Here is a 21,708-nt window from a genome sequence, read left to right on the forward strand (position 1 = left end):
ACAAACACTCAAACAATACATTTTATGACTCGAAAATCAGTTTTTATATTAATTGAGGGCATGAACTTTCTTTCTTGATATAAAACATTTCTTCCTTTCCATATGAGTCTATGACTAAATTTTTGCTTACAGATTTGTGTTTAAAAAAATCAGATTTTCATTTCTTTCTTGAGTATTCTGATTTTCCTATAATGCATTTGTCATTTAAATGACAAATACTATAATCTATATGACAAATACCTTAATGTATTCATCATTTAAAAAGAAGAAAAAAACACACATGCCATTTTCCTAAGCTGTAACATTGTAAAGGAATAAACCATTAGGAAAATTAAATAGGAAATTAAATAGGAAAAATGTTTAAAGAGAGTCCAACTCTCCATTAATGAGAAACTTCTTTAAAAATTCAATTTACTAGTCTGCAAACAATCTTTCCTACAAAAATTTAAATTATTACTGAAAGGTTATCTGCTTTAGTGTTTTAGGAAGGTCATGACTTTTTTTTTTTGGAAGGTCATGACTTTAAATACAAAGATAACAGTAGCAAAATTATCAGTAAAACATTTTACATTAGCATAATCTCCAAATTATTAAAACATATTTTTCATGAACTACTTAATGTGCTGTTTTCCAAGTAAGGCTCATGTTCAAATGGTATTAAATAAGATCAGATATGGAATACATGCTTCCATGCCTCAATTTATTGCTTATAAATACATACATGCTTATACATACATGCCTTAAATTATTGCTTATAAAAATTTTGAGTAATATAATTTGATACGGTTTGGAAATCTTTTTTTAATTAGAAAATACTACTATTTCCTTCTATTGGTGTTTCTAATCCTATCACTTTTCTTTTGCTTGTCAGATAATGGATATTTTGAATCTTTCTCTATTAACAGAACGAATGGAATGAAAAGGAAGTGTGATTCGTGTACTGGTGGGGGTGCGCATAGACGGGGTACGATGCTAAACTGGAGATCTGTGTGGCAACTATTGGGGGAAATGGGAACTGTAACAGCTGCTCCTTTTAGATTCCCAAGAAGGAGACTGCCTGAGGTGGGTCATGGGACAAAAGGATAAAGCGGATGAGAACTCTGATGTAAAGCAGGAAAATGACTGCTGAGACCCCTGAGCTTACACCTGAATCACCTCAAGCTGAGTGGCGAGCCCTCTTTAGCATGCTTCAGAAGCTGGTGATGAACTACACAGTACCAGGAGGCAAACTGGCTGCAAGCAAAATTGTCTGCATGTTTTGTATAATAACCCATGGTCCTCTGGGGAAAGGAGGCCATGATTTCCTCTGTGCCAGCATCTGAGCTCTCCTCAGATACCCAGGCCATTACACAAGAACAGAAGCGTCAATTTTAGGTAATGATTTCTAATTGGCAAGTAAAGACAACTTCTATTTAATGGGCAGTGAATAGCTCTGAGCTTTAAATAAAGAAATTACCCAAATTCCTTTTTTTCCTGGATAAATCCCATTTTTTTCACTCATGGAAAAGTTATTGGCAAATTAATAGGAAAAAGTTTTCTATCCAATGTCGGTGTGTTACATTTCCATTATAAAAATAGGGGCTGGTACAAAGATGAATTTAAGAACTTTGAAATTTACATGTGATAAATTTAGTAAATTACAGTTGAAAACTAAGTGGAAAGCAGAACTTGGAGTAGATACTCAGTAAATGTTACCTACCAGAGAATCATTGCTATCATTACTCAGTGCTAATTATATCATAGCCTGTGGTAATAATAGTATCTTACATTTGAAAACTGTTTCTAGTCTAATGTGTAAACATACATTTTTTTCCATTTGATCTTCACAAAGAGAAAGTGAAGCTGCCATTGTCATCCTTATTTTATGCATGAAACTGAGCCTCCAAGAAGTTAAGTGACCAAACTAGGGTCAAGAGCTAGTATGTGGTACACAGAACTAAGTTCCAGGTCTTCAAGCCCATGTGCTAGAGTCCCGTAGGCTTTTTCCATACCATAGTTACCTCCCATATAAAGATTGTACATCAAAACCTACTGCCAGCTCAAATATTTGACCACTGAACGATTAGAGCTATTGCTATATACATTTGAACTGTATTATATAAAGGTGCTCTCTTTATCATGTAATCTATCTCCTAAATAAACTCCTACTTCAATGTCTTTTTTTTTTTTAATTTTTTTTTTATTTATTTATGATAGTCACAGAGAGAGAGAGAGAGAGAGGCAGAGACACAGGCAGAGGGAGAAGCAGACTCCATGCACCAGGAGCCTGACGTGGGATTTGATCCTGGGTCTCCAGGATCGCGCCCTGGGCCAAAGGCAGGCGCCAAACCGCTGCGCCACCCAGGGATCCCTTCAATGTCTTTGATGGAGATGTTCACCTACACATTTAACACTTTATTCTATGTTAACTATTAACTATTGGTTTAGGAATACCGAGGCCCAGAGCAATACTCCAAAATAGTGATTTTATAGATGTTTGACTGTCTAGCACTTTGGAAAATAAGTCTGTTATGCATATTAATGGTGATATAATAATTAGGGTTCTCTCTATGTTCCATCCTATACCACAAATTTTACACATGTTTTCTTACCAATCATAAAGCTGTGCTGAGATGAGGGTCGTAGTATTCCCATTTTATAAGTGAAGAAACGAATGCTTCGAAAGCTTAAGTCACTTGTGCAATGTCACATGATGAGGGAGCAGCAAACCTGGGATTTGAGCCTCCATCAACCTGATTTTATAGCCCACCATCTTAACCATTTTGCTGCCCTCACACTTCAAAGAGTTGTTCAATATACTTTAAGAAGACTGTTGGGAGGTCATTATTCAAGAAATGCTATTTATCGCCTTCACTTTATGCAAAGTTTTACTAGTCAAAGATTTGGTAGCAGATGTGAGCATTTGTATCCATCCCAGGTAACTCTCACCAGAGAGTATCATGGTAAGCATATTAAACTGGCTCCAAACAGTCCTTTACATGGAGCTGGAATCAGACAGGAAAGGGCAAAAGTGCAGATGGCACAGGAGCAAATGCTGTTACAGACAAACCCATTCAGCCCACATACATTAGTAGGTACAATCCAGTGGAAAAATGCATCATATCTTCATATACTGCACATGTACAGAACTTGGCAGAGTTGGAATATTTGGAATAATGCAAAGGACCTGAATGATAGCCTCGTTCTTCTCTCTCTCTCTCTCTCTCTTTTTTTTTTTTTTAAGGTTTTATTTATTTATTCATGAGAGACACAGAGAGGCAGAGACACAGGCAGAGGGAGAAGCAGACTTCCTGCAGGGAGCCCATTGAGGGAGTCAATCCCAGGACCCCAGGATCACGCCCTGAGAGAAAGACAGATGCTCAACCACTGAGCCACCCAGGTGCCCCCAACCCCCCTGCCCTTTTCAAAGATTTTAAGATAGCCTCTTTCTTGATCTTTCCCTTGCCTTGGCTTCTTTACTTTCTTTTCCTCTTTCGCCTTTTATTATTTTTTCTTTCATTTCTTTTTTAATGACATGTAGTGTTCAAGAATCTGTCACATGTAGTGCAAGAGAATAAAAAATAATTAAGGCAAGAGTTATTCTATGTTAACTATTAACCACCCCCCACCCCCCACCCCCTGCCGCCCTTAGTTATTCTATGTTAACCCATAGTTATTCTATGTTAACTGTTAACTGTTTTCCAGTCTATTCATTCTGGCTTGTCTGATTTGGTATTTCTTCCTTTCTTCCCCCAAGCCAGCCCCACCCCTCCTGGGTTTTATCATGCAGATCAGAGTTATAATTTGGGGTGGGAGGGGATTATAAATGAACCTGCTGCAAAGAGCCACCATTCCTTCATCAGGGAGAGAAAAGGGATAAGAGGGAGAGGAGTGGTGAGCTATGAGCCAGTGGAATACAGGTAGGAACTTTAGGTTTAGAGAGTGACATGAAGGTACAGGCTTCAGAAAACCTAGAGACAGAAAACTTGAAAATCTTCTTAAATGGAAGGAGAGAGGATCTTAAAAAGCAATGCTGCTGAGAGTTAAGAATTTTATCTCTTTTACTGTTCTTTGAGGACAAGTAAGTAGAAATTGAAATTACTTTTCTTTTAGCTGGCTGGATTTTTTTCTTTTAATATGATACCATACTGAGATTAAACTATGAGGAACTAAAACTTATTTGAGTTACACAACAGTTTCGGTGGTAGATAAAAGTCTTCACTTAAAAAAGTGACCAAAAGGGAAACTTGTTTGATGTATGTTATTCTGGAATCTGCCAAGGTATCTATATGTCAGCTAGATTGTCATTTGAATCAAAAACCTCCACTATCAAGGATGGGGTGACTTTTAAGGCAGAAGGTAATAAACTAAATAGAGAAAGGACTAAATGGAAACTGCAAGAATTATCTCCCACCAAACTTTTGCCAGCTAAACATTATAAATCAAAGAATTCATTCTTTGTTAAAAATGCCTTCTGATATATAATGGCTTTCCCTTTGTTTGTATATATTGAGTTGAAAGAATAAATACAATTTAGTTACAATTACCTAGCAAAACCCTAGAATGTATCATTTCACAAATATATCCATAACCTTTATTGTGAATGTTTATCAACAAACCAGGAGTTGCTAGAATATTAGTGTAACTATTTTTTTCTGATACATTATTTATTTGTGTTTTTCTATGGGATGCTGATAGCTAGAGATTTAGATTAACCATATATATAAGCTAACACCAATGTTAGAAGCATTCTAGGCTATTATAAAGATGCTGACAAGTATGCAAAAATAAAGATGGCTACTGTTTTATATATGGAATAATTAAATAATAGTACATGTGATGAATCTTGAACTATAAAAGCAAATGAAGTATCAATATGACAAATTTTGCTTTCATAGTATAATTTTTGATAGGCTACATTATTGGTAAATATTAAGAAGCAAATAACTCACTCAATGTACTGAGAATTGTTAAAGTTGGTGTTCCTACAATTATTAAGTGGAACAGAATATTCAGAGATGAAGAAAATTCATGCAGAAAAACACAGTGCTAAAGAAGGTCCTTCCCTTTTCTTGAATTAACTTATGGTTGCAGTATCTGACTGTGGAAATGGGTCCAACTTTGCAAAAGCCTTGAATATGACTTTCAGTAAAATATTTTTACCTTGGAAACTTTAGGACTTCATAAGATACATTTACCATCTAAAATTCAGAATTTACCCTACTTGTGACATGTGCAAGTCTAAATTGATGGCCAAAGGGGATTACTATTTCTTTTCTTAGCACCTGCCAAATGCAGGTAGCATTCTCTCACCTTTAAGTGTCAGGGTCTCTTTGACTTCATGCATAGGCTTGTTAGGGTAACTATCACTTCTCTTCCCCAAACCCCCTTTCCTCACTTGCAGGGATATCAGCCCTAAATCAATCCGTTATTTGGTCTTAGTTTAACCCTATTCTATCATCTAATAAACACTGCTTTATCGGCAAGGAATGGGTGACCAAACTTCATACGCTTGTCAACATACTCTAGGATTACATATGAATCATCTATTAATAAATTAAAGCTCTTTAATTAAGATCCAGTACCAAAATGTCAAAATCCCTTGTGTCAGATCATCAGAACTATTAACCAATAATATTTACTAGTGACAGGTTTCTCTAAGCCAAGTTTCTTTGAACAAATACAAGTCGTGTAAACATCTGTAACAGATGAACATTATTGAAAGGAAGAAATTTTTAAGAGAAAGAGGTTGAATGTAGAGCAAGGCACTAAAAATTTGGAAATATTCCAGATGATCAGCTTAAAACACAAAGGAGAGAATAAAGAGAGTATATGGACTTGAAGCCAAGAATTAAAGACTGATTGTGAAAGAGAAGGGAAATGCTGAAGTGAACTGTTAGCTGTCTCAGTCTGGCTCCAACACGACCAAGCTGGTTTCAGGGCATTCTTGCCCCTCTGTACAGCTACGCTGTGACAGCAATACCACCAATGCCTTAAAACAGATGAAGACAGTGTTGATCATACAGCACAGGGTGGGGAGGTAGGTAGGATATTTTCCTTTCTTTCAAAAGAAAAATTTGGGGAGGGGGGCACCTGAGTGGCTCAGTGGTTGAAAGTCTGTCTTTGGCTCAGGGCTTCGAGTCCCATATTGGGCTCTCTGTATGGAGATGGCTTCTCCCTCTGCCTGTGTCTCTGCCTCTCTCTCATGAACAAATAAATAAATAATCTTTAAATAAAAAAAGAAAAAAAATTGTATGTTAGATGCTTATTTCGTGATTAGATAACTGGGCAGATATCTCATCAATCAATCGAGGAATCAATCCTATTTATTGATCATGTAATTTTTTATAATATATTCACTGAATAAGGAGTGCTCTGTCCTGCTGTGGGTTTTAGTCCGTTTATCTTTGGAAAGGAAGCATGGAAAGTGGTTAAAGTTAGGTACTAGAGAGAAGGAAAAGACATGCCATGCCCTTCAATCAGAAATCAAAGCAAGATGTCAGGTTTTGTGGAAATCGGTTTCATTCCGAACAGCACAACAGCAAAAACAGGCTGCCCTCTAAAATCAGTCTGAGCTAGAGACCTCCATGCCCCCAATCAGGTATAACTGCTCATGTCCATTCTGCATCCCGGTCACACTCCAACTCCAGCTTCTCATCCCTTGGTGTTTTCTCGTACCTGTTCCCTGCCTCCTGTCATATCCTATGGACCTGATGCCTTCTCTACTGTGCTCTCGCATCCTGCATGCAAATCTGACAACAGATACTTCAACGTCCTGCAGCGTTGCCCATGGACTTGGACCAAACTTCAAGCTTAGCTCCCGTAAATCCTCAGTTCTGGGTGAGCCTTGTTCCAAAAAGACAACAATTTTCTATCACAAGCGAGACCTGGGCTCCGAAGACAGTCTCTTGCTCTTGCCACCTGCAAAGGCTACTCTTGACTGTAGCAGCGAGCCCCAGGCCTGGAATCTGGCCTGCTGCGGTGCCCAAGCACCCCCCCCCCCCACCCGCCCCTCGCCCCAGCTGGAGAATTAAATGAGGAGAATAACTAACCCTCACTCTAATCAAGGTACTGGGGAAGTGCTTGAGTTCTGACAGGAACTCTGTCAGGAGCTCTCTCATTACAACCCATTCCTGGCCCTGGGCCAGGAGGCAGAAGGTATTTGCATATTTCTGTCTTTTAGACATGCCTGGTTTCCTTGGCTTGTATGCGATCATCTATTTCTGGTTTTCTTCCTACCTCCTTGGATACCCCAGCTTGGCCCTAGGCCTTTTTCATTCATCATTATCAATGCTCTTTAGGAAATCTCCACTCCACAGTTTCAATATGCCAAAGACTTGCATATTTATACAGTATCAAATGTGTATAATATCTCCCATTTAGACTTCTTCTTGAGCTGTAGACCTACATATACCACTATTTGATCTCTCTCTGGATAACTCCAAGATTCTTCAAATTCAGCACATTCAAGCATGAACTCCCCATTTCTCCCCATGCCTGGATATCTGTTAGCATTTCCTAGCTCAGTAAATGACACCAGCATCCATCCAGTTCCACAGCCAGGAACCTAGGGCCCATTTGGGCACCCATGTGTCTCTCCCTTTCCATACTTATTCTATTACCAAGTCCTTCATAACTTCTGAACTACTTCCCTCCATCTTCTCTACTATCACTGAAGTCCAGAGATTTAGGTTAGAGTAAAAATAATAAAATCTAACAAATACCAAAGGTTTATATTATACAAGGCAGGTACTCCTTTAGAACTGTATCAATGGTCTCTCCTAATGACCCTATGTATTAGCTTCCTAGGACTGATATAACAAATTACCACAAACTAAATTGCTTAAAATAAAAGACATTGATTCTTTCATAGTTTTGAAGGCTAGAAGTCTAAAATCAAGGTGTCAGCAGAGCTGTGTTCCTTCCAAAAGCTCTGGGGGAAGATCCTTCCTGCCTCTTTCAGCTTTTGGTGGCTCTAAGCATTCCTTAACTTGTGGCAGCATGACTCCAATCTCTGCACCTTCTTCACATGGCTGTCTCCTCTGTGTGTATGTGTCTTCTTGTCCTTGGCCTGTTTCAAATTTCCTTCTGCCTTTTTCTTACAAGGCCCCTTGTCATTGGATTTAAAGCCCACCCAGAGAATCTAAGGTGACTGTCTCATCTCAAGGTCCTTGACTTAAGTACATCTTCAAAGACTCTTTTCTCAAATAAGGTAACAATCACAGGTCCCAGGGATTAGGAAGTGGATGTTTGGGGCCACCATTCAATTCACTACACTCTAAAACAGTAAGTATAGTTATTAGCTCCCTTGGATAGATGAGGCAATTGAGGCTTAGAGAGTTTAAAGGACTTGTCCAAGGTCATATGGCTAATACGAACATGTTCATATTTGGCTTATAGTTTCCATACTTTCAGAAAAACAATTTCAATACTTTTCTGAAAGGAGTAACAGTTTCAAGAAATTTGTTCCTTAGATGCCAAATATTGTTTCTTCAATCGTTCATTACTAGATTATACCAGTAGTATTATCTTCTAAAATTATAGACCAGATCCAGTGCCTGGCATGATGTCTGTCATATATAAGGTGATTTTTTTTTAAAGAAAAGATTTTATTTATTGATTCATGAGAGACACAGAGAGGCAGAGACATAAGCAGAGGGAGAAGCAGGCTCCCTGTGGGGATCCTGATGTGGGACTCAATCCCAGGCCCCCAGAATCATACACTGAACCAAAGGCAGATGTTGCAACCACTGAGTCACCCAGGTGGCCCTATAGAAGGTGGTTAATAAAGAGTTGTGAATACATCAATGTGATCATGTCACCAGCCTCATCAAAAATCATTAAAAATCCCACATTGCTTAACATATGAGTTTCACACTCCTCAACAAAGCATATAAGACCCTCCAACCCTCTATAAAATTAAATAATAATTTTGGAATGAGGACAGTCTTTCTAAGAATGTCCAGAAGTCATGCAAAAAGAGATCAATAAATTTGGTCATGGATATTTAGCATGGAAAAATTTCATAAATAAGATAAAAAACCAATGGTCTGGAAAAATATTCACAACACATATTACACATATGTGCCTAATGTCCAAAGGAAGCAGGCACCTTCATTTATTGTTGTAGGAATATAAACTGATGAAGCTTCTTTAAAGGGAAGCTTAGAGAAAAAAATGTAATTCATCTCTTCTCTGACCCAGCATTTCTACCACTAGGAATTTATTCTGTAGATCACCTCTCGCTTTGGCACAAAGTTGTTCACTGATACACCTTTTGTAATAAAACCTAATTGGAAATAACCTAAATGCCCTCCAACAGGAGCTGGTTAAATCCATTATGGTACAACTATAACATGGGACATCATGTGGCTCTTTAAAATGAGGCATGTCTGGGGCGCCTGGGTGGCTCAGTGATTAAGCGTCTGCCTTTGGCTCAGGGTATGATCCCGGGATCCTGGGATGGAGTCCCTCAACAGGTTCCCTGTGGAGAGCCTGCCTCTCCCTCTGTCTGTGTCTGTGCCTCTCTCTCTGTGTCTCTCATGAATAAATAAATAAAATCTTTAAAAAAAATGAGGCATGTCTATATGCATTAGTGTAGAAGAAGTTAACTCAAGACATAGAACACTACATATAAAATGCTACAGTTTTGTAAACAACAAAAGAGCATATATGTATATATACTTATATGATATATATATATATTAATATTTTACTTGTAATTGCATTTGCCTTTGAGAAAAAAACTGTGTGTGACTGAGTACCAAGATGAAGGGAAAATGTCTTTTTCAATGTAAACTCTATTATATTGTCTGAATTTATTCAGCCATGTGTTTGTATTGCCAATTAGAGAAAAGGGGAAAGATAGACAATTTATAAGCTAGTTTTCACCTAATTTTCCATCTTGATTTCATACTTCACCTGACAATTCATTGCTTCCGAAACATACTGAGTATGTTCATGTTGAGTGTGTGTGTGTATATGTGTGTGTCTAATGTTCTATCATCCTTGGCTCCCACACTTTCTGTCTGTAGAAATCCTGTTCCTCAAAAGCTCTCCGTGCAACCTTCCTGATCTTGGAATCAACCACTCTTACCTCTGGACTCAGAAAATCCATTCACCCTGCTTTGAATTACAGTTATGTTCTCAAGTTATATTATGGCCACTCTCATTAAATTAGCTCCTAAAGAGTGCTGGCTTCTGTGTTCCTTGGAACACAGCATTGCTGAATATATGTCATTGACCAAAAAGTATTAAACCAAAGAGCCATCTATAGTAATCTAAGTTTCCCACAATGACCCAATTTTAAGGGTGACAGAGAAAAATATCTAGCCCAAATATAAGAATCCTACTTGGCACAAGTATCCAAAACAGCAAATCAGAAATCCTCAAAGCTAAAGATAAAGCCAATACTGTATATCAGATAAAATATTACAAGAGATATATATGAAATGAAATAGGAAGCTACACTTGAAATATATTGAAAGTAAATATATTACAAGTAAGAGAAAAATGAAAGAAAAAAATGAATTCTGTTATAGTACAGAAAAGATGGCTTTTGACATTTTTCTGTTTTTTAGCCAAACATATGAACTCTGGTCATAAAATAGGCAAACACTGATTTTTATCATGAAGCAGAGTAATTCTCAGATTGGAACTACCAGTGCCCTGCATCTTTGCTGCCTCCTGCCACAAAGGTCCATAGCAATGCAATTTACTTGACTATTTAATAACCACAGTATTTTCTAAGCAAAATTTCCCAAATAATAAGTTTACTGTAATTGGTTGTTTTTCTTTCTTTCTTTTTTTTACTATTTACTTTTTGCAATCATTTAAATCCATATCCTCTTATCCTCAAAGGTATGGGAGTGAGTGTAGAGGGTCACATTACTCCATATATTTAACTTCCATATATTCTTTAAAGCACTTCATGGTAATTGATTATATATTGCCTACTAAAGCAATAAAAATATTTTTTTTCTGCTTCTAGAACTGCTATTCTGCTTTAGTCTCTATATAAAGGTAGAGGCCAATCAATTTCTATTGGTTTTATAAAAAATATAATAAAGTAGAATTAATACAATAGTAAAAATTAAAAACTCCAATGATTGAAAGCTTTCTTCAACTTACTGTTAATGCTGTTTCATACTCTCCAGCAGCTAGGTGTGCTAAGCCCAAGTAATAGGAAGCTTCTCCTTCCATCTTCTTGTCACTTCCTAAAGTTGAAAATGTAGAAAAATTGCCATGGCATTAAAGAAACTAACATATTATAACAAGCGGAATTTTTGCTTTTTAAAACAATAGAAAGTTGTAGAAATCTAAAGGGGCACCTGCCAGCATTTGTATTACCCAGGAGTTAGGGTACAACTTTAGATTTCTGAACTCTGTATTCCAACCATGATGGGTTTCAGCAGGAGGTAAGGATTCTCCATACTGGATTCATTCTCACCACTTACTGAATTACCACTTGTGAAGCAGTGGCTCAACTGAAAGACTACAAGAAAATGGGATGGCAAGTGCCAGTGACAATATTATTATTATTCTCAAGCAATTTCACTGATTGCAGAGAATCACACCCTCAAGATCTCACTTCAGTGGAGTTGATGGTGCCAATGATCCAGTCTAGGGAATTTTAACTCTTACAGTTTGTCTGGGCCTTAACTTTTTCTCTGCTATAGGTTTATAAGTGCTGAGGATAAGGATGGAACTAGGCAAGGAAAGGACAGGGTAAGAGGGAGAGGTTATGGGGGGAAGTTGCCTCTTAGATAATTAAACATTGATTATTCATAATTTGTACTTGCTCTATTAAATGTTGTAACTGTGTTAAAGTACCAACAGTGGCATGTGCTGATATAATATCACCATTTACAACCAAAGGGCAGCCGAGCAAAGAACAGAAAAATCGACCCTTGTTGATAGATTTTGAGGCAGCTAATTTAAACAGTTGAGTCACACTAAATATTAGCCATAAAATAGGATTTAAGCACAAGAACTTTTCCTGCTTACTAACTGACACAAAATTAAGACAAAGTGAAAGCATAAAATAATGGAGGAAAATGTCAGCATTATTGAAGTTGAATGACACATATACCAAAGGAAAAAAGGGCAAAATACTGTTTATATTATTGTATAGTTTATTTGGTGGGTTAAATTAGTATTGACTTTAATGATTCAATAATCATTCATATTAAAGGAAATACTGTTTTATTTTCAAGATCTAATCGTCCATTCTTACACTGGTATACTCACAGAGAATCTAAAGAGGGGGTCATTGTCTCTAATGGATAGAGACAATGTGTTTGGGAGTAACTCAAATGTTTCATTAAAACATGTCTTTAAACTTCCATTGTTATTTGGCTAACATATATTCACTAATTCATTTATTCACTGAATATTTATTGAAGACCTATTCTGTGTCAGGCACAGCTCTAAGCATTTGGAATACACCAGTAAATTAAATTTTTTTTTTTTAAATTGGAGTTCAGTTTGCCAACACATAGCCTAACGCCCAGTGATCATCCCACCAATTGCCCCCCTCAGTGTCCATCACCCAGTCACCCCAACTCCCTGCCCACCTCCTTTTCCACTACCCCTTGTTCATTTCCCAGGGTTAGGAATCACCAGTAAATTAACCAGAAACATTTTCTGTCGTTGGAGAGCTTACATTTTAGAAGGAAGGGACATAAAGAGATACAAAATACATAATAAGCATAATAAACTATGTGGTAAATTGTATGGTGATAAGTATTCTGGGAGAAAATAATACAGCAAGGTAGGGGAAATTGAGGGTGCTAAGCGAGGGTAAGGAGGAAAAAGCAGGTTTCAATATTAAGGACAGTTGTCAGGGTAGTAGATCCAACTGAGAAGTTGGTATTCACAAGAGAATGAAATTAGAAATAGATAACAAAACATAGGGGAGATTCACAAGTATGTGGAAATTAAACACAGTTCTAAATAACCAGTGGGTCAAAGAAGAACTCAGAAGGTAAACTGGAAAATACTTTGAAATGAATGAAAACAAACAATATAACAACCCAAAACTTATGGGATCCAGCTAAAGCAGGACATGTATAGCTAAAGGGATATGTATAGCTATATATGTCTATTTTAAAAAAATAAGGGTCATCTTTTCACCTTCTAAAACTAGAAAAAGAAGAACTAACTAAACCCAAAGCAAACAGAAGGAAGAAAATAATAAAGACTAGAGTGGAAATAAATGAAATGTAGAAAAACAATAGAGAAAATTTTAAAAAATTGTTTCATTGAAAAGGTCAACAAAATTGACAAACCTTTAAGCTAGACTGAACAGGAAAAAAAAGGAGAGATGTCTCAAATTACTTAAATCAGGAATGAAATAGGGATCACCATAGACCTTAGAGAAAGTAAAAAGGATTATAAGGGAATATTATGAACAACTGCACATCAACAAATTAGATAAGCCAGATGAAATAGGCAAATTGCTAGAAAGGTGTAAACTAATGAAATTGCCCCCAGAAGAAATAGAAAATCAGAATAAATGCACAAGTAAAGAAATTGAATTAGTGGTCAAACTATTTTCCACATAGAAAATCCCAGGCCCAGAGGACCTCCCTGGTGAATTCTACCAAATATTTAAAGAATAATCAATACCAATTTTTCACAAACTCTTCCAAAAATTGGGAGAAAACACTTCCCAAATAATTCTATGAAGCCAGTATTATTGTGACATCAAACCAGATAAAGACATCATAAGGAAGCTACAAACCAATCCTTTATGAATATAGACACAAACAGCCTCGACAAAATATTAACAAAGTGAATCCAGCAACATATAAAAAGGATTATATTCCATGATCAAATGGGATTCATCCCAAGAATGCAAGATTGGTTCAACATATGCAAATCATCAAAGTACTATGCTATATTAATAGGAAGGATAAAAACTAAATGTTCATCTTAATAGATGCAGAAAAAGCATTTGACAAAATGCAATCCTTTTTCATGATAAAAATCTTCAATAAACTTAGAAGGGAACTTAATAACATTAAGGAGTATCTACAAAAAACCCACAGCTGATATCATTCTTATGGCAAAAGACCAAGAGCTTTCACCCTAAGATCAGCAGGAAGACTAAGATGTATCCTGGAACCAATTCCATGTAACACTACGCTGGAAATTCGAGCCAGAGCAATTAGTCAAGAAATATGATAGGCATTGTAAAGGAGGCAAACATTGACCTCTAAGGTTTTTTGGCTGGGCCTGAGAATTAGATTGACATAAAACAGATTAATAGGAGAAAAAACACACAAATGTACATAATTTTTAGGTGACATGGGAGCCTTCATAAGGAAAGAAGAACCAAAGAAATTGCAAAATCTACATGCTTTAACATTGGGTTGAACAAAGAGAGGCAATTGTGGAAAAGCAACCAAGCAATGGAGGCAAGCTAAAGGCAAATAACGATTATTTTAACAAAGTCTGTTTGTACAGAATTCTCCTCACAGAAGAATGTTTCTTTTCTTGTGGTACAGGAAGGGCATCTTTCACAACAACTTTTATCTCCTGTTTTCAGGAGGAAACAGGGAGATTACATGCCGTTGTATCTCTTATTTTTCAAGTGATTTTAGCTCAAAATTCTCCTTATGCCAAAGTGGTTGTTGGGGTGGTATATTCTATAACCCTTCAGCATCAAGATCAGAAAGGAAGAAGTAAAGCTATACTTGCAGATAACATAATATTCTATATGGAAAAATCCTGAAGAATACATAAAAAACCATTAAGGCTAATATACAAGTTTAGCAGGATACAAAATCAATAAACAAAAGTTAATTTTATTTTTACCTCCAAGCAATGAACAATCTGAAAATGAAAGAAAAAAATCCATTTCTCATAGCATCAGAAAAAATCAAACATTACAAATAAATTTGACAGAGGGCCAAGTTGTGTACACTAAAAACTACAAAACATTATTGAGAGAAATGGAATATGTAATAAATGGATGGTTAACCCATATTCATGGATTGGAAGTCATAGTGTTAAGATAGCAGTATTCTCCCAATTGCTTGACAGTTTCAGTTCAATCCCTATGAAAATTCCAGCTGTCCTTTTTGCAGAAATGGGCCAACTAATCTTAAAATTCATGTGGAAGTGCAAGTGATGCTGAGTAGCCAAAGCAATCTTGAAAAATATTGGAAGACTCTCATTTACTAATTTCAAAACTTACTACACAAATACAAGAATCAAGAATATGTAGTAGCGGAATAAGGACAAATACATAGATCACAACAGACTTGAGAGTCTAGAAACAACCCTCACATTTATGGACAATTAATTTTTGACAAGGGTCCTAAAACTATTGGAAAAGAATAGTGTATACAACAAAGAGCACTGGGACAACTAGATACCCACATGGAAAACATGAATTTGGACCCTCCTCATATCCCCCTTCACACACACACTTAAATAGATTATAGACCTAAACATAGGAGTTAAAATTATACAATTCTTAATAAAATGTAGGAGCAAATCTTCATGACCTTGGATTTGTGGCAGCCTTCTTAGTTGTGATACTAAAAACACAAACAATAAAATAAAAAAATAGATTATTTTGGACTTCATCAAAATTAAAAACTTGTGCTTCAATGGATATCAGAACGTGCAAAGAAAACACATTATTTTCAAATCATATATCTGATGAAGGACTTGCATCTGGAATATATAAAGAATACTTAATTCAATAATAAAACAACAACCCAATTGAAAATGGGCAAAGAATATGAATAGATACTTCTACAGAGAAGATATGCAAATGGCCTGTAAGCCCACAAAATGATGCTCAACATCATTAGCTAACAGGGAAATGCAAATTAAATCCACAGTGAGATACCATTTTACACCTACTAATATGGCTATAAACAAAAAGAAGGACAGAAATTAAAAAAAAGGACAGAAATAAGCACTGGTGAGAAAGTGGATAAATTGAAACCCTTACACATTGCTGGTAGGAATGTAAAATGGGACAGCTACTTTGGAAAATTCTATGTCATCTCGTCTTTAAGTTAAATATTGAGTAATCCTATGACCCAGAAATTCCATTTCTAGGTCTAGGGACAAAAGAATGAAAAACGTGTACACAAAGGTTCATAGGAGCATTATTTATAATTGACAAAAGGTGGGAACAACATAAATGTTCACCAATTGATGAATGGATAAAGAAAATATGACATCACCATACAATGAAATATTTTTCAGCCATAAAAAGGAACGTAGTAGTAATATATGCTACAAGATGGATGAACCAAGAAAACATTATGCTAAGTGAAAGTAGCTGGACATAAAGGATATGCACTGTTATGATTCCATTTATATGAACTTTCCAGAATAGTTAAATCCACAAGGTAGCTTTAATGGTTGCTAGGGGAGAGGGAAAGTACAGTATGAGGAGTGACATCTAGTGAGTATGGGGTAGTGTTTATGGTTGCACAACTCTGTGATGTACTAAAGGCCAATGAATGACTGAAATACGAAAATAATAGAATCATAGAATTATGAAACCACAGCATGGCCAGTGCTATCCTTGCGCATTATACCAAGGTGCCCTAGTAAAGGAGCTAGCCCCTAGTGGATGTTGGTATTCCTTAAATATTATGTAAACCAATGTGGAAGGCGTGCCTTAGGCAGGCAATCATCAGTTTGCTGCATCAAGCTCCTTAACCAAAGTAGGACATGATTGCAAGAAGAAATGCTTTGTCCCAGAACATTCAGTTGTCAGAGCTCTTGTAAAGATACTGTGTGATCCCTTAAACCTATATACTTTGTCATACAAGAAATATGGGAGCAAATATTTATCAGTTTTAAAAGATATTTAAAAAATTATTACAGCATAAGATTTCTCCTGTTCTCCTTATTTGTCCTTTGAAAAGTAAGAGATGCTTTTAAAAGGAAGACTGCCTGGAAGGCTCTGACTGGGCAAACAGACCCTTGGAGCCTTCCTTCCTTCCTTCGTAAACTATCTTACATTTAGCAATTGTGAACCTAAAGCAAAATACCTTTTCCTGATTGATACATTACTCTACATTGAGATTCCACATAACTTTTCATGTGACTAAAGTTAGCTGCTGAAATTGATCTAAGAGCTAACTATTTATGTCAGTGTTTACCCCTTTGGGGAAGGTACTAGATCACCAGTCACTCAAAAGCAGTTCATTCAATGTGATACATCTTGCAACGAGGGTGATCTCCTATGAATATTATAATATCATTAAAAAGAAGTAACAGAATAAGATAAGATGTTTACTTTTACTCTTTTAGAAAACTAAAATCACAACCAGAAATTCAGGCCTATTTACTCCAAATAAACCATAACCCAATCAATTAAACATATCCTTGAGCTAATACACTGGAAAGCACAGAGCTTCTTTTTCTCCTTCATGAAAAGTCTACTCTATTGATAAATTTTGGTAATAAAATATCTTTGCATTTCACCAAGTAAAAACTTAGGAATATATGCTCCAAATTTTTTTTATATTTTATATACATATACAAATGATATACACATGATACACCATATTAAGGATACGATCAGCTCTCATGAAAGCGTTTTTACTGTTGCAGGTGTGCATATGAATCGCCAGGGGAACTTGCTAACCTGCAGATTCTGAGGCAGTAGGTCTGGGGTGGAGCCTGAGATTCTGCTTTACTTAGGAGCTTCTAGTGATGCTGATGCTGCCAGTGCAAAGGCCACCTTTTGACAGGCATGGATTCAAAACATATCAGAGTTCTATTTTCCTGTTACTTCTAACTAAATATTTGTCATTATCTTCCCAATGATCTGACTACAGGGAATTTACAATAAAAATCTCTCAGAGCGGAAAAAAATATACAACCTAAAACACACACACACACACACACACACACGCCCTTAACTTTTGCAAATGACCTTACCTTCTCATTACAGGTTCATTGTTTTATAACACTACTCCCAGAGGGTTGTAATTTTGGAGATAGAGCTTTCAAGAAATTAATGGATTTCTTGTTGTCAGCACGAAGGCACCTCTGTTTTACAGTGAAATTTGAAAGTATATTGATGGCATTTGTCTTTGCATTTCATAGGAAATAATCACCCAAACACTTGAGGATTTTTACTTCACTCTTGGGAGAAGCAGTGTCTGCCCATTAAAGGAAGCAATGTGAGAGTGTGCTTTTCCACCCACCTTCTTTGGCTATTTCAGAAGCTTTTATTAGAATTCTGATGGCCTGTTTGTATTCTTTATTTTCCAGCATTTTGTCTGAGAGTAATTTGTAAGTCCTCAGGAGACTCTCACAGGCCAACAAGCTGAGAAAGCGGCCTGTCTCATCCTTCCATATCCGCCCTTCCGTCAATTGATGGAATGCTTCATAATGCTCAGCAGCTTCCAGAAGCTGACCTGAAGAATAAAAGCCATTCATAAATATAAACACAGGCCAGAACATATTTTCAAAAAATTTTGTATACATCTTATGTTTTACTATTAAAGGGGGGTGGAAACCCTGGAATACAGTTAAGAATTTCTAAGGATGAAGAGGATTTAAGCTGGGAAAGGAGTGATCTCTATTTGGACTTCAGATTCAGCAATGATTTTGGATGAACTCCTCTTGGAGGGATGTGTTTTGGCAAGTAGAAATTGGCTAGGATTACACATGTCTAGAAACAGTGTGAAACCCAGTAACAATTACTAATAGCAATTTTGTTAGCTAACCTTTATTTGACATTATATATGAAAGGTAATGTTGCCATATGGTTTATATGAATTTTTCATTTAATCTTCAAAACTCTCCTGTGAAAAAGGGATTGTTATGACTCCATTTTACAGAAGAGAAAGTGAAGTTAAGAATTTTGCCCATGATTGCATGTTTAGTGGGTTAGTGTATCCAGGCAGTCTGAATCCAAAGCCGTGCTCTCAACCACTATCCTACACTGCTTTTCAACAGACAGCATCTGTTTCATTCCCAAGAAGAATTCAGGTGCCTTGAGAGAGGATGGGTCTGTTACAAATTTCAAATTCAATTATTATAGGGGCATTTGTATACTCCATGTCATTTTTAATAATTAAAATACAACCTAACTGCCTTTCTAGTTTATATTTTATAATACAGTTCAAAATATATCTTCTCAAAGCCAAAACTCTAAATTAGCTTTCAGTGATTTCACTCCTTGAAATACGAGCAAGTACATTTCTGGAAGAGTAGTTTGCAGTTCCACACTGTTGATTGTATTTTACGTGTGAATTGCCTTGTGAAAATCCTCACAATATCCTATAGTGTAAAAACTCTCTTATGGTATTGGGAGTTACCTAAATTGAAATGAACTGGAAAGGCACTTGTATGTAGGCATTCCCATAGTAGTGGTTGAGGATGAGTGCAGGCTCTAAGCAGACAGCTTGCGTTTCTTTCTCAGCTTTACCCTTTCCGCTGTTCAGCCTCAGGCTACTCCTACCCTCTCTGTGTGTGAGTTTAAGTCTTTTGCAAAATAGGATAACAGTGTAAACTATTCAAGGTGTTATTGTGAGAAATGGACCAATACAGGTTCAATACCTAAATTAGTATTCTCTAACTATAACCTATTCTTCCTCCAAAAAATGTAGTTGAGTCTTTATAACGGGACTACCATGATTGATTAAACGAATCTATGGAAGTCTTATCAGGCTCAGTATATTTTCTCAAATAGGTTTCCTTACATATCACAGGTTAGATTATACAGGATGTTGCAGCCCCTGCCGTGACTCTTACATATAATTTCCCTGTTTTTGCTCTGAATTTGCTGTCCAAATTAGTATTGAAATATTCAAGAATACACACATAAATCAGAATAGCATTCACAAAGAAATACAATAAACAGGTAGACAATCAGCAAATAATCTCTAAAAGGAGCTGGGTCAAGACATGGCCAGTCTGAGCCCTTGTAGCACTATGTAGGAGGTCATGTGCACAAGGACACATCCATAGAGGGGGGAAGGTGTACAGGACAGACGCTTAGAAACTTGTATTATGAACTTTTCACATGATACAAGACTACAAAGCCATAAACATGAGAAGAATATTTCATTACATGGACAGGTGTTTGTGATAAGCGAAAATACTGGAAAACATCTGAAAACATTTACAAAGCATTATCAGTGTTAAATAGATGACGGATAGTTTCTTTTTCCTTTCTGATTATCAGCGTTGTCTAATGTTTCTATCAAAATATTTTTGTTTTGTAATAAAATATATGATAGAAACTATTTTAAAAATAATGCCCAATCCTCTTTCATTTTGATGCAAATATTCAAGGTTGAAGTTCACTGTTCTAGTATATCTTCACATTTAACTCACAAATTTTCTCTTATTTCCCACAACAGCAGGCATACTTTCTCATCTTTCTCCTGTAGCACCTCTCACTAGAAACACCTTTCTCCAAATACCCATGACCCTCATTTTTTTAAAACTCAAATGGAGCACTGACATATATGTGTGTTATGTTTCCTGTTAACTATATTTCTGCCTGTAAAGTATAGCCCTGTATTCCTAGAAAGATGTATGCTAGAGTTCTTTTTTTTTTTTTCCATCCAGCATCCATCTACTCATAAAGTATAGGTACATATTTCTCTTTGGCCATGTAAATAGGGAAAGGTATTTACAGGAACTGTGAGTAAACCAGATAGTTCTAGAAAAAAAAAAGCTGGGACTATAAGGAGACTAGGAAGGACCTAATGGCATCTGTGGTTACACACAATAGCCAGATGGAAAGAAGATCCAAAGGTGTGTTATAAAATAACGGAATCACAATTCCAGAAGGAGAGCCAAGAGGTGAAGCTCTGGATAACCCAACTCATTATAATGAGATGCAAATGAGGCATAAAGATGTAAATAGTATTATGAGAACTGATGGCCATGTCCAAGATTTGATTTACTTGGGAACAGAAAGAAGAGGCAGGGGGAGGGAGAGAAAGGTAGAAAGTAGGGAAAGAAGAGGTGGAGGAAATGGAGAGAGGGCTGAAGGTGGGGAATAGTGGAAAAAGGTGGGGATTATGTCATTGTATTCCACAACAGCCAGACTCTCTGCTGTGTTATTGGTGCTATTCAGCATCCTGGACAGGCTGTCTAAGCAGAAATGAAGGGGGGTTCGGGAACGTTGGTGGCAGCTAGTTACTATGGCAGGCAACCTTAGAATGAGGTTGAGTTTGATTTTTACTGAGGCTTTGAGGGCTCATATCAGTGTCTTACTTAGCTCATGATTATTGGCCAAGGTTTAGCTCTCAGGAGAGTAAACTTAAGGTCTCCCATGAGGAAGGAGCCTGGTCCAAGGTGCTCAGGTGAAAGAGAACAGGGCTCTACTCTTTCCAGAAGGCCTACTGGGTGCTCGTCAAAATAGAAGGTTTTTCCCCCATACATCATCTCACTTAACCTTCCAAAAACTGATGCAGTATATATGATTATCACTTTTACACTAAGGAGGAAATTAAGACACATAAAGTTTAAATGACTCAAATAGCTAAATAGCTAAAAAGTAATGTTTGGGATTTAAACTTGGGACCATCAAAAACCCATGCCACTTGGTTCTACCACACCAGTTCTTAGCCAACAAACCAAGAGTCAGGAACTTGGGTAAAGTAAGTTACATTCTTCAGACATAAATCTCTCAAGTTAAAAACAATGTTTTTATGGTTTCTAGTATTTTCCAGTTTTAGAATTCTTGACTCTATTCAGGCAATTGCAGGTAATTTCTAATAT

At 36.5% G+C, this 21,708-nt stretch overlaps 1 protein-coding gene across 5 annotated transcripts in view; it reads right to left on the bottom strand.

Moving 5' to 3' along the window:
- TTC29 (tetratricopeptide repeat domain 29) overlaps positions 1 to 21,708 on the bottom strand; it is a 243,319-nt gene that overhangs the window by 141,899 nt on the left and 79,712 nt on the right. For all 5 annotated transcript variants that reach the window (XM_038558949.1, XM_038558950.1, XM_038558951.1 and 2 more), the window contains exons 7-8: positions 18,171 to 18,383; positions 11,110 to 11,195 (exon numbers count right to left, since the gene is read on the bottom strand). In XM_038558949.1, coding sequence (XP_038414877.1) covers positions 11,110 to 11,195; positions 18,171 to 18,383 — 299 coding nt within the window. The remainder of the gene's footprint in view (positions 1 to 11,109; positions 11,196 to 18,170; positions 18,384 to 21,708) is intronic.

The sequence above is a fragment of the Canis lupus genome, chromosome 15 (assembly GCF_011100685.1).
Source record: "Canis lupus familiaris isolate Mischka breed German Shepherd chromosome 15, alternate assembly UU_Cfam_GSD_1.0, whole genome shotgun sequence".
Taxonomy (NCBI): Eukaryota; Metazoa; Chordata; class Mammalia; order Carnivora; family Canidae; genus Canis; species Canis lupus.